Here is a 14,897-nt window from a genome sequence, read left to right as displayed (position 1 = left end):
TTTTAATTCAGTTACCTTCAACAGATGGAGAATAACTCTCTCCTTACCAATCATACTGTACTCAAAGGTAATCACTTAACCTCTGGTCTTCAGTTCTATAGCAGATAAATGAGTATTTAACCATTTTCCTCCAACTAAAAACTGTTTCAAGAATTACATTTGCAAGTATCAAACTAGAAAATCCCATAAAACAGCCCAAATATGAAAAAGGTTGTGCCTAGATGTTCAAGAGGAGCAAGAAAATGCTAATACCTACCCAGAGAACTCCCTACAAAACCTTGCTTTAGTTGCCTGTTTAGAGACACGCATATGTGGCAGAAGAAAGATGATATGAAATCATGAGGTAAATAACAATGTCCCTTTCTTAAGGAGTTTTTTCAGCCCAGGCAGAGTAGAATAACTAAAAAAACCACAGGTAATCAAGTATTTTTTTGGTGATTTCCTCTAGCTCAGCCATGACACCATCTACATTGATCTCTCTTAGATATGGTCTTAAGTATACTCTGTTTCCTGGAAAATTAATTAATTATAGTTTCTTTTCAAAGAGCCCTGAGTAATCAATCCTTAAATTCACTAGTGATGAGCTTCTTCCATTACGTCAATGATAATAGGTTAATATTTACATGCTCTCTTAAAACAGAAGTTAGGAAAAAGCTGCCCAAGGAAGGGAATTTTAAAGATAGTTTTGCAAAAAGAATGAACATGCTTACACAGAATATATTACATATTTGAAACGTTTCTAAGTTTGTTCTTCAAAAACATCCTGAGCTGAATGTAACTTCCCTACTATATCCACTGCCAAAAGTGAATGGGAAAATAATTTAGAAAAATCAGAGATATTCATGTATGTAGGTTATATGGCATGGTTGAGGGTTCCAAGGCAATTCATAAACCAGAGGGGTAAAAAAACCGCATAATCTTTAAAGCTTACAATAAGAAATAGATAGGATCAAGATGAAAAACCCAGTCAAGGATGAAACATACAAAGAAACCCATCTGCTGTAGTATTTATGAACACTATTGTATGCAATATGAAATATTTTATTTATTGAATTTATTTATGGAGACTAGCACAATAGCACTGCTGATTTCATTGTTTCTACTTGTTAGACTGACTACAGAAGAAATAAGTCCTTTTAAAATTATTATATTTCTTTATTATCAACTTGAATTATTAGTATTACAACCTCTAAGTAATACATTTTTCAGTGGTAAAAACCAGCAAACTGAACAAAATTTATCTAAAATTAAACAACTCACAAATCTAATAATGAAATACAAAAGAACCTAGTAGCAGATGCCTGTCACTGGAGCAAAAATGTAGATATAGAGATGGCCTCTATACACACTTGTCTGAAGATAAACAGCAAGAATCCTGTATCACTTTAGAGAGATCTTCATGGAAAATATTTATCCTGTAGTCTTCTCACTGCACAGTTTAGAAAGCTAAAGCACACTAATCTTGATGGGAAAAAATAAGGATGGAAACAATTTTTAAAATAGTGAAATTTAACAGAAACCTAGTTATCAGGTGAGCTACAAACACAGAAATTAACTGCTTACAAGATACATGTAATTGCTTCAGCAGGAATATGCAGCATTTACTTTTTTTTCAGCATTCAATTTTAATGTTAGAGAGTCAATTTAAGTAATTTACATGAGAAGCGGCTATGTTTATTGAAAGTACTAAGCTATCATAAACAACAACAAAAAAAACATTAAAAGAAACCCTGGGAGTATGTTTGAGAAATGCTAAAATCTTTGCTTCTGCTTAGAAACAAATATGAAACTATGAAGACCTTTTTTTTTTTGTAATTAATATTGTCAGCAAGCAGGATGTCCCATTCTTAGTTAACCTTAATTCTCTAAGGATCTCAATAATGATTCCATTTTTCCTTTTAGGAATGCTACGTTCTACCCTAACAGCAGGCCTAACTTACACTAAGAGACGCAAGAGCGTGCCAAAGCCTAATGCCAGAACCCTGCTGTATCAGGAAGAATAATTTTCCCAACTGAAACTCCCTGAAGGAGGAAGAACATGAAATTATCAAACAATGACCCTTTTTCTGTGAAAAACAGTAAACAAAGTGCTCACTCTCAGTGCTCAGAAAAAAAACCAAACACATACACACCAACAACCACCAAACAAAAACAATGAGGAAAAAATGCCCATCAAAAATAAGTAACTAATTTTCTAAGTTAATAACAAGGGAACAGTACCCATTATCTGTGATATTAATTGGAAACTCATTTTGATACTTGTATATATTAACACAAATAGAAAGGTATTGCAATGCTGATTCAGGTCTGTTCTTACTCTGATGCAGGGATGAACACTCTAAGAAAAGCAATGATAAGCAGTTGAAGTGGAAACTTGTTAAACTATCAGTGGTCTCTGGTTACTGATTGCGAATCAGTCCCAAAGCCTTTATCGCTTCCCTCTGAATAGCATTCTTCCTAATAATGTAAACAAATACTATATTGTAGCTCAGAGACAGCATTTACATTATCAGCTTATTTCCCTCCTACTGGTTTTAGTCCTTCAGGAGTTCTTTCTTAATGAAGCCTGCTTATGATTTAGGAAACAGATAAATCAAAAAAAGCTTTCTATCCTCAATCTTTTATATTCCATGCAATTTTTCTGATAGCACAGCTCTGGAATGGTAAGATAAGCACTCTGCTACCTCAGTTTCACCCCTTCATCAAAAAACAGACTTCCATCTTAAGAAAAAAAAAGCACACAACAACAAATCCACTTGTAAGTCAGTCTTGTGTTTCTGTGAACCAGCGTGCAAATTACACAGTTCAAATGCATCAGAAAAGCATTCCTAGCCAATGGAAAGTGTATTTTTAGAGGTTAGAGCTCTCAATAGCATATAGGATGAGGGGTCTAAAAACATATATTTAGAAGAACTCATTTTGACCTTTTTTAATGTGCCATGGTTCATTTCTGGGAGACCTTGCCTTTTAATATTGATCACCAACATTGTATATCATGTATCAAAATTAAGTTCACGTAAAGAACAGTTAATTTTATGTGTCAGCTGTGAACTTAATGACAAGCAAAATGGAAATAGAATGCTAACACAGCTACTGAAACACTTAAGGTCAGCAATTAAAAAGTTTGTTCACCTGGACATTCGCAATAGATTTCCTATAAAATTAAGCTATGGGATAACCTGAAGAACTCTAAAAGGAATTTCCTATACAAGCCAGACTGACTGACCAAATGGATAATATCTCTCTATCATGGCACCAAATATGCCATTATTGACATAATTAATTGTCAGTAAATTACTGAGTCTATCTTTGGAGGTTTCTACAGTAAATACATCACCAAGTCAGGTAGCAAGCTTGAGAAAAAATGCCAGAAAACAGTGAGAACAGAACTAGGAGATGCGTACTTTCTGAAAAAGGAAAAAGGCATTTTCAGGCCATAGTGGAATAGATCTCCTCCCTCTTGTTCTACTTCTTCCTATAGCTGGTCAAGTAAAAACAGTGGGTAGAAACGGATAGTGGACATGACAGTAATTGCCTAAGGCATAACTGATGTACAGAGGATAATGTATTCCGTATGCAGAATTAACAGCTTAACTTCAAAGTTAGTGGATTAACTCTTGGGTGAAGTAATGATAATGATAAAGTGTTGGAACTGGTGTCCTAAGTCACTGTACAATTCCCTCAGAAGATATTTGTAAGATAGTTTGTAATGCAGTCTTGCAAATTAGTACGTAAGTTTGGTTCTGTTAGAGCAGGGAAATAAGAGTAACAAGTTCCTAAGTGTCTTCTGTTTCTACAGTCCAGAAGATTTTCACACTTTTTTGACTTCAAATACCTATACAGTGTTCTAAAGACAAAAACAACCTACTGCAGGACAAGAAAGGTGAAGAGTCCTTACCACTTCTGATTGTAATATGATGAAAATATCTGAAGAGAATACACTTCATATTGAAGGCCTCACTCACGTACGTACGCAGAACTCAAGCAATGGTAAAGAATTCACTGTGAGGCTCAGGTTTATCCTGTAAACTGCGAAAGCATTTGAGGCAAGTCTCTAAATAACAATACTGAATTATAAAATACGATTGCTCTTAAGAAAAAATATGGGTTAAGATTATTGCTTCAAGGTGCAGAGTATCCACTTATTTTTTGGTAAGCTTTTGGAACTAGAGGCTAGGTTCTGAGGTGTCACTTGTCTCCCAGGAACCATTCTAAGTGGCATAGTCAGTCAGTCAGAAGATGGGTTGACCCCCTCTATCAGATTTTCCTTCTATTAGCCACAACAAAATAGCTGTGAGGAAGACAAAACAATAGAAAAGACGACATTGGCAAAGACATTTTTGCTACCTCCTTATGTAAGGAGATCTTTTGAAATAAGACAGATACAATATGACAAACTTATGTCCAGAGTTTCTACACAGTTGAAAATCATTAATTCGAATGATGAAATGCACACAGATCTAAATCTTTTTATGAGTTGATCAAGGAGAGGTTTGGAAAGTACTATGAAATGGCCAAGACTGACTCATGCAGGGAAAAAGATGTCTAAACTAACGCTATGCATGCAGAGTTTTTGCAGAGAAGAAACACATTGGGTAGATGGTACATAAATACATACATAAAGAAATGCTTCTCACTACCTGACAATATTTGTGGCCATAATTCTAGTCACTGTTGTTTCAAAAGAAGAGATCAGTTTGAACAAAATAGTAAGACCAAACAAAAATAATCACACAATGAGAATCCCAATTGAGTAGCTGTTTAGGAATCTGGACTTCCTTTAGAGCTGACACTAAAGATTTTGTAATATGTAAGAAAGAATGTGCTCAGGAGAAATACACCAGTTTAGCAGGATTCTAAATCAGGCATCTAAATTAAACACTGCTGTGAGCCATTTTAAACTACTCTACAGTTAAGGTAGGCTCTCTTGAATATTGCTGACACAGCATATGTCACTCAGTCTATTAACTTCTGCTCACTGGTTGTAAAGCTGTCGTGACAAAAGGCAAGGTAATACTCTTCTATTTCTTCCACCTTGCAACAGAAATTGAACACTGACATCAACAAATAATATCATTTGCCCTGCTTTGTAAATGAAACCACTTGTTGAATAGCTTAGGCACAAGTAACTGTTAAAGCTGTATATTGTAGAATAGTGCAATATCATTAATACTATGATAGCATACAGATGTCACAATGTTGAAACAGAAAAAAAGACAGAAGAAATGAGAAATCCAGGAAATGAGTAGGATGGACATTATATGACTGTTGAAGTAAAAAATAGAAGTGTCTGTTATAACATATGTATCTAAAAGAAATAAGGTAAAGTTATTAATAAATTGAAGTGCTAAGCCAGGACTTCCATCCCTGTTACCAGAGAATTCCAGTTGGCAAAGGCTCTGGGAGTATGGGTGCTCTGGAGCACAGGGCTTTGCTTCAAAATCCTGACTTTCTGGGCACATGTTGCAAATTGCTAGTGAGCTCATTTACAACAACAAAAAATCCCAAATGACTCCAACAAAAAGGACTCTCCCTTTTAATTTCTAGCATGCTGCTCACGAAAAATAAAACATAAAATCATTTCAACACCTTTTCACTCTGTTCTAAACCATAATACAGAAGCCTGTGAGGATATAGTTTCTTTAACAGTGCAAAGTGCTTTTTTTCTTTAAGCTAAGCTAAACTCATTCTCTAGCTTGAAGAAATACTTAGAGATCAGTCCTTTACAGCTGAGAAGTAGACTGTGTGACCCAAAGCAAGCATTTTGGAAGCATTTTATGAAATACATTTTGAACCACTTACATAGTGTAGCTGCATTTTTTATGCTATGCTTTTCAAATAAACAAAGTGAGAGCAGCAGAATTTATGTACGTTTAAAATTTATGAAAATAAAATAGTAAAACCAAAAATATGACATAATAAGCAGGTGCTTACCACTTTACATAAAATTCTGAAGTAACAATTCTAGACAGCTGCAACTTTATTCACAGGACTGATCACTTCTGTTGTATTATGATTTTGCATTCACAAAGTCAGGAGCATTGTTTTCTGTTTTGTAGTAACATAATAGATGACAGCATGACACTGTAGTGGTTATGGGGGAAGTGTATTTGACAATTTTTTCCCGTTAAGTAAATAAAAAAAATTCCTGAAGATACTTCTTTGGATCAATTGAGAAAAAATATTTATGCTTATTCACGTAATACCCGACAAATTACATCAATCTGAACTGCAAGGAGTAGCCCACTGATTATTTTGAATACTCTGAAAGTAAGCAAGTGGAATGAAGCTATGGAATAAAAATATGAAATACCACTTAACACAATACTTATTTCTATCACTACCATTTGCTTCCTACAATGCATGTAGAGAGCAAAATCCTATGTATTATCATAACCATTGCAAGTATTATTTCTAGATACGTAGTCATTAGATCTAGTTTTATTTTGGCATTTATCTTCTCCTAGAAAGCAGAGATAAGAATTGTGCAGAGACAAGATAAATATGTACTTAGTGCATGAAGTTTTTCATTGACATGTTCTGTACCTTTAAACATCTGCATTAAGAATCTAAGAATAAATACATAAATTGGCACAGAGCAATTCTATAGAGCAACCTCCCTTGAAAAGATGAATCATAACATTTAAAAGTAAAACTAATTTTGATAAGACTATACTTAGTAACACTTCTCCTTACTAACTTGCTTAAAATAACTCTTCTGATAAAGTTTAAGTCTTTTGAAAAGAACTATGTAAATCTGAATTTATGTATATACACACATACGCATACATATACAAACTGATGAACAGTTTAAGTTTAAACAGAAGATATCTTAACTAAGCATAGATGTCCAAATAGCATTAGAAATCCATTATGTCCTTGGTAATTTCTTTTCAGGCCACATTAAAAAGGCAGAAATCAAAAAAAGAAATTATTCTGCCTGGAATCTCCTTCAGTAATAACATAAATAAGAACCATCGTTATGTTAGTGACTCCAAATAAAGCAAATCATAGAATCACCAAGGTTGGAAAAGACCTGCCAGATCATCCAGTCCAGCTGTCCACATATCACCAGCATTTCCCCTTAAACTATGTCCCTCAGTATAACATCTAAATGTTTCTTGAACACTTCCAGGAATGGTGACTCCACCTCCCTGGGTAGCTTGTTCCAGTGCCTACCCACTCTTTTGGAAAAGAAGTTTTTCCTAATATCCCACCTGAATCTCTCCTGGTGCAACTTGAGGCCATTCCCTCTAGTCATATCACTAGTAACATGGGAAAAAAGGCCATCCCCCACCTCACCACAACCTCACTTTGGGTAGTTATAGAGAGCAATAAGTTTTCCTTGAGCTTCCTCCAAACTAAATAGTCCCAGTTCCCTCAGCTTCACCAGACCCCTCACCAGCTTTGCTGCCCTCCTCTGAACATGCTCCAGTGACTCAATGTATTTCTTGGAGTGAGGGGCCTAAATCTGAACACAGTACTCGGGGTGCAGCCTCACCTGTGGTGAGCGCAGAGGGATGATCTCTTCCCTGCTCCTGCTAGCAGCACTATTCCTGATACAAGCCAGGATGCCATTGGCCTTCTTGGCTACGTTCTACAGAGTCTTCCAGCCACCAAGCCTGTAACATTGCTTGGAGTTGTTGTAGCCAAAGTATGGGACCCAGCATTTGGTCTCGTTGAACTTCATCCCATTGGCCTCAACCTAGAAATCCAGCCTGTCCAGATCCCTCTGTAGGGTCTTCCTACCTCCAGACTGACACTCCCTCCCAACTTGCTGTCATCTCCAAACTTATTGAGAGTGCACTAAATGCCCTCATCTAGGTCATCAATAAAGATATCGAACAGGACCAGCCCCAGTAATGACCCCTGGGAAACAACACTCATGACTGGTCGCCAGCTGGATTTAACTGTTCACCACCACTCTCCGGGCATCCATCCAGACATATCATATTTAGTAAATTAACTTTCCTCCTCAGACCGTTGCTGCTGTTCCTGAGAGTTAGGAATACATCAGATATGTGGCGGAAACTCACAAGAACAGCACCAGAAAGATATGCTGGTACACTAGCAGCAACATTTGAAAGCTACAAGGACGAACATAGAAGACCCCTTAGTCTTTTACCCAGCAAGGAGTCTACCAGTTCAAGCCATGGACTGCCAGCTGCTGGAGACAGCCGAAGTTTAGGTAGATTACATCAACAGCCTTTGTGCAGCACAGTATGTTGCATTACCACTTATATTTCTTTTCCTCTTCTGCTTGTTATAACAGTTTAGTAGTATTATTCATGCAACATTATACATACAAAACCAGATGCAAACCACAACAGAGACATTTTCCAGCAATAGTAAGTGACTTTTAGCCCTTATCTAACTCTATATGTCTGTTTGTACTACTCATTTGTATATTCATTCTTTAATTAGTGCAGTCTCCAGATAGTAAGTAGCTCCAAACAAATTGTCAAAAATACTTATGAGTGCGGTATACAAGCTTTTGTTCACTGGTAAAAATTCATAGCCAATGGTGGTGACTATGTTGAAAAAGAGTGTTTTGTAGCTGGGAATTTGCTCTGTCAAGAAGTGTCATTGTTCTCTTTGTTTTGTTTTCCATGGAAATAGGAGGCATTATTTTCAGAGTGATCTACATAAATATTTTTACATTGCACACTAAGTTCTTATGTTCTGTAATTATCCTTTACTAAAAGCTGCAAGATATTACAATACTCATGCATTTTCAATAGCATACTCAGTAAAAAAAGATTAAATATTCGGCTTTTAGGGCATTGATTAATTTTCTATTAGAAATGCAAGTTTTCTCTCAACATGTGAGAAAATAACACTGCAGTAGAATAGTTCTTAGAACAAAGAATGCTTCTTGAATTCTACTTCGATCTTTTATCTAATTTCAATAAATACTGTTTTTGTTATTCTACACTATTATACAACACTTTTTGCCAGGCATCTGACAGGCATTCCCATTCTTCGCATTTACTTCACTTCACTTCCTCAAAGCTGAGCTGCAAAAACGCAGCATACAGATTTTCATGGGAAACTGCCATTCATACTTGGCACATAAACTCACTTGAGTACTCAGAGAACTTAAACATTCAAGCCGACAAAGAAACAGATAAAAACTATCACCACAAAAGAAGAAAATGAAAACAATGTAAGCCATTACTGAAGTAGCTCTTCTTGTGAAAGCTCTGATGTTCTTTGCTTGCCAGTCACTAGTGCCAGCTCATCTTTCAACTCTTGAATCTCCCTTTTCAGCTGGATAATCATCTACAAAGCAAAGCATAAAACAAGCATCACCTACAAATGATTAGCGAGGTTATGATTTTCACATTAGAATGTAGAGTTTATGGAATATTTACTTAGCTTGAAATAAAGAGAAAAACAATCTTTTTTTTCTCCTTTAAGAACTGCCCCAATGGCTTAAATAAATCCAAGCACTTTTTTTCTTTTTCCGTTTATAAAAACAAGTTATCGAAATCATCCAGACTCAGTAAACTTTGCATTAGAAGACATGGCTATACAGAAAGAAAAATAATTTGCCATAGGAGGAAAAAGAGCAAAAAAAATTAGTTTTGCCTGCTAGTGATGAAAATGCGTTTAAAAATGGAACTTGGACTTTCTGTCAGAAAGAGGACTGCATACCAAAAGTGAACTTCCCCTTCCCTTTAGAATCAGAAATTCCAAAACAGTATCTTAGTATTTTAACCTTATATGTAACAATCCACCAATAACATAATTAGAGCATACTATATCTGTAGTAAGTATCAGTTGCTAACTCCAAAAGAGTTTTACAAATCATCATAATGACAATTGAATTAATAAATAGCAATGACTGAGAAAGTGACATGAAGAACCATAGAAAATTGTTAAATTTGAACAGCTTATTACTGGAGACCGTACTTTTCAAAAGATAATTGTATAAAAACGTATTATATAAATCATTATCATCCTGAAGTAAAATTCTACAAAACAGAGACAATATGCAAGCCTAAAACATGAATGAACAAGTTTTTTGGTTACTTTAAGACTGGTTACTTTAAGGATGCATGACCTTATAGTGGCTCAAAGGTATCAGAAGTCCAATAATATTTTTAGATGGATATGAGTGCACTGATATTCAGATGTCTTCTAGACACAGTCCTGTGCAATCAGCTCTACAAGGTCCTGCTTGAGCAGACATTTGGACGAGATCTCTGGGACTATAGTACAGGTAGTTAAGATGAGCAACAAATTCCACAGTGAGCTCATAGCCACATAAAATCTAGGTATCTGTGTTCCCCTGCCTTTTCCATAAGAGGGGACAGATTTGTAATCCTCCTGAGTCCACTTTTGCTTTACTTGCTAAATGATCCTGCAGAGCAAGACATATCAAACTTGTGGAATATAGCTCTACAGGATGTAATAAGTGGTCAGGAGCCTGCACGTGTTCCAACTCAAAGGCTTATGTGCTAATTTTGCTATATTTTCTTCCTAGTACACTAGCATTACTAAAAAAAGAGGATCGTAACATAGGGGTTACATTTAGAATTGTCAGATATTGAAGCACCTATTGAAGTAAATACTTAAAACAAATTCAAATGGCCTCAAATTTTTATCTTCTGGGAAGAATATATTATTTTCTCCTTCCTAACTTTTTAGAAGTTATTTATTAATGATAACAAATAGAGAAAAGTGAGAAGCAGTTCTATGTTAAGTAAAATTCATCCTATTGATTTTGTAAACAATAAAAAAGTAACAAGAAAGACTACAATATGCTTCAGAAAGGTAAAGCAAAAGAGAGAAAACGGTCTAAAGAATAAATCACTCTTGCTTTCTATGTACTATTTAAATTTCAAGAACAACTAATGGGAAGAATTTATTTAGAGAAACACTGACATCAGACCAATTCAATTGGTGCAGCACAGTAATTAAGGTGCTGTCTCACCTAGAAGTGAGATACTGAAAATCATCTGCTTCCGCCAAACTTCCACAACCTCTAAGGACAAAGCTAGGTTAAAAGCATAGCTGACACAAGGGTACTGTGACAGACTAACCCCTAAAAGAACACCAGTGCTGCCAAAAGTTTGAAACTAACTGCCACAAACCTCAAAAGAAAATATAACGATATCTGCATTGTTCAAGTGAAGTCAATCAAGCAATACTTCTACGACAATTTTAGTGGCTGATTACATGAAAAAGCACTATTGGAAAAATAATTAATGCATTATTTAATGTCTTTAATCCAAGGTAACATGAATGCAATGCAACTAAAGGAGAGGAAGAAAAATATCACCAAGTGACCAGTTATTTTGGCAGATTTTTAAGAATTCAAGGGACATCCAATTATCTGTGGCTATGATTTAGAAACTACAAAAGAAGCAACACAACAATAATAATGAATGTCACCATCCTTTAAGAAAGCCTTTAGGAGTTTTATAGAGGTTCATTTAATTATAATTATCCCCAAAAGGAAAACTAAGAATAGTAGGTGTTTTAAAGAAAAGATCGAAACTCACATCTAATAAAACATGTGATTGGTATTGATCATTAAAACTAAAGCCAAGCAATCTCCTTCCTTCTGTCCCCAAATATTTCTCACCAATTTGGGATCAATTTCTTCATTAAGAACTGCTTCATTTTTAATAAGAGCGACTCGCTGTGCAAATCTGCAAGTTGATATAGATTCCTAGAAGATAAAAGAAAAAAACTCAATTACCTTTATACCATGCGACTATAGTTCACTAATGTCATCAGCAGTCTGCTAAGTTCCTTCTTACATGTGTGTATTTCACAGAAATAATTTGACATTTCATATTCCATCAAATGAATCATATTGAGGAAAAAACTTCAAACCATATTTTGTTGACTCAGTTAATCCTGATCATATTGACCCCCGTTTTGAATGAGTACCCAGCTGGCAAAATAGGATGAGAAAGCCACACTATTTAGGGGGCAAAAATCTTTTGAATATTAACAAAAACTTGTTTTTTTTTTGGTGAAGGTGGGTCTAGAGAAATGTATGAGAAAGAAGCGAAGAGAACAAGAATAGAATACCCGGTCAAATAAGTTGCAATCTAAGAGACTTGGAACTAGGAGACATACAGGAGAACTATGATAACTGACAAAAAACTTCCAGAGCTGTAAGCTAAATCAGAGTGCAGGAGAACAGAAAGACAGAAAAGAGAGAGATAGAAGATTAAGTTAGTGGAGGAAATTGACAAGCACTGGGTACTCCCATCTAGTGCATAGAGTGAAAAAAAGAAGCCTGAAGTATTGCTCCCTCCCTTGAGATCAGCTAATACTTACATGCCAGAACGCAATAGATGTACATCCCTAATGAATAAAAATAAACTGACCTCTGTTAGACGTAACAGTGATGTTTGATCAGCTGTATGATAAAATTTTATGAGACTTGCCAGTGTGCTATTCTTAAAATGTAAAAATTTACAGGTCTACATTAAGAGAACATTGCATTGGTACAAAACCAAAATAATCTTGTAGTTTTCCTCTCTCTAGCAAATAGAAATACAAAGTTAAATACATGAGCAAGACACTTGTCTCTTCATGTTTGCACAGGTGGCCTCTGAATTAAGGTTACATGGTGAAAGATACTAGTGTTTATTGTAAAAGTCATGATATATAACCAGAATTAAATAGTTTTCAAAGAAAAGAAGTCTTTGTGATTAAAACAACTGCATGTAGACTTCATTCTTAACACTTAGTCCCAATGTTTGCCTCAGCTGTACAGTATCCATGAAATGATGATCAGCTAATGTAATTTCAATTTCTATTTATATTCACTAAGTGCAACTTTATTTGCAGTACACATATATTGTGGTCAGACCTCTTTGCCCTGATCAGTGTAAAGCATGTGCTGATTTAACTGTAGTTAATCAATTCAATCTTCAGTGTTCAATATGTAAGATTGAGTCTATTTATCCTATGCCATCAAAATAGTAATGAGAGCCAACTCCTACTAACATCCTAATCTTTTTTCCTACCATACTCATCATTACAGTACTAGAAGACTTCTCAAAATTCATCAACTAACACTTTCGGTATTGCTTTGCTGCAAGGAGATAGAACGATCACACGTAACGGCACGAAAAATAAAAATAAAAATTACAATTTCTCCCCCGATTTTTCCGATTATTACAACTACAGGAACTTTTGTTCAAAACAAAACTTCCAATCAACTTCATTTATAGCTATACTAATTAACATATCTACAATTCAAAATCAGTTCCTTTTTTCAAGCTCTACACAAAACTAGCAGAAAGAATGCCATGTAAGTGACATAAGAAGCATAAAAAGTCTTAGGGAGAAATAGGAATATAATCCGGTTCTCTGGGATAATATTCTATTTGACCTCTTCACTTAGACCAAATTCTTTGCTTTATTGCTTTACTGCTTTCACCTTGTGAGACAAAACTAAGAAAGCTGCTTTTACTGTACAACTTCAGCTCATACCTAGGGGCAAATCCATCTTGTATTTCCTTTGTGAATTAAATCTATTGTGAAAGGATAAACAAACAGACAAGACCAGACATAACTGGGCATTAAATTATCTTAATTCAGACATTAGAAAATGTTCAGTAATTAACCTAATATCTCTTCTAATATTATTTACACACATTAGATTCTGAGAGCAGAGTAAATATATGCCGCAGAATATTCCAGGGATTTAGAGCCAAACGCTACACGGTGCGGGAAGCATGACAATCTCAATATGAGTACGCAAGCTTCAACTTTAATGGAGTACTTCACAACATATATAGAAACTGAGTTACACCTGGCAAACTGCCATTGGTGGGGCTACCCCAGCCCCATCCTCTGATTGGTGATCACAACTTGTTGAACAAACAAAACCAAACAGCAACCACCCCCCTGTGCCCAACAGTTAACCTCCTGATACTTCTGTCCTTGGGCTCCGTCCCACCCAAGGACCCCTAGGCCCTGCCAACCGTCCACCCAGAACTACTCCATACACACACTCTGCAGTACTTCCTTGCTCGTACAGTCACTCAAGTGATCCGTGGCCACCCTAATCCTGCAACAAATATATTTTTGAGGAGACTGGGGGAAAAGGTTTCTTCAATAGATGGTATGTGTTAAAGCAAAAACATAAAAGCTGTCAGTATCCGACTTGGGGTAATTGCTGTGTCTAAATATTCCCAGAAAAGAAACCTATATTGCCATACGAGACGAACACACATGATGAACTAATGTATGAAAGAGTGTCTATACCACAGCGTAAAAAAATAATAAAAAAAGCATTAGCAGACTTGACTGGTTTCCTTTGTAACGAGACACCATGCTTGCGTAATTACATGTTTACAAGTCTAACCATGCTGATTCCATTTAATGGCAAAAGCCATTTTCTGAAAAAGAAATATCTTCAAGTAAATGAAGCACTGTCTCGGAATAATACTTTCCATTATGTTACAAAAAAAACAATCCTACACTTTATAGCTATGCCTTCTGGTTTATTCACATTAAGAAACCTTCGATGTTAAGGAAAAAATCAGAAAGTAACTGTATTATAAATCTCTCTGAGCAATGTTCTGTGTAAGCGCAACATATGCTGGTGACAAAGAAAAGAAAACATCACAAAGAATTCCAAAGAAAAGAAATGCTGAAGGATTATAGAAGTACTTGAAAAACTACCCTACAACCTAAAATCACTCTATCCAGCCCCCTCAATCCCTCATAAAATTTTGAATTGCCAACCATACTTGATAAAAAACTTAACACCATAAAAAATAAAGAAATTTTACTACGGCAACTAAAGTCAAAGTCACTCGGAAAAAATCCGAGTCGCGCCCGACGTCCCCCTCCCCGGGGACGTCGCGCCCGACGTCCCCCTCCCCGGGGACGTCGCGCCCGACGTCCCCCTCCCCGGG

At 35.8% G+C, this 14,897-nt stretch overlaps 1 protein-coding gene across 3 annotated transcripts in view; it reads right to left on the bottom strand.

Moving 5' to 3' along the window:
- The window catches only part of KIF6 (kinesin family member 6), a 147,645-nt gene that overhangs the window by 91,529 nt on the left and 41,219 nt on the right, over window positions 1-14,897 (bottom strand). For all 3 annotated transcript variants that reach the window (XM_021392999.1, XM_021393000.1, XM_021392998.1), the window contains exons 9-10: window positions 11,594-11,680; window positions 9,179-9,282 (exon numbers count right to left, since the gene is read on the bottom strand). In XM_021392999.1, the coding sequence (XP_021248674.1) occupies window positions 9,179-9,282; window positions 11,594-11,680 (191 nt within the window). The remainder of the gene's footprint in view (window positions 1-9,178; window positions 9,283-11,593; window positions 11,681-14,897) is intronic.

Source organism: Numida meleagris, chromosome 3 (assembly GCF_002078875.1).
Source record: "Numida meleagris isolate 19003 breed g44 Domestic line chromosome 3, NumMel1.0, whole genome shotgun sequence".
Taxonomy (NCBI): Eukaryota; Metazoa; Chordata; class Aves; order Galliformes; family Numididae; genus Numida; species Numida meleagris.
This window is presented reverse-complemented; position numbering and strand designations above follow the sequence as displayed.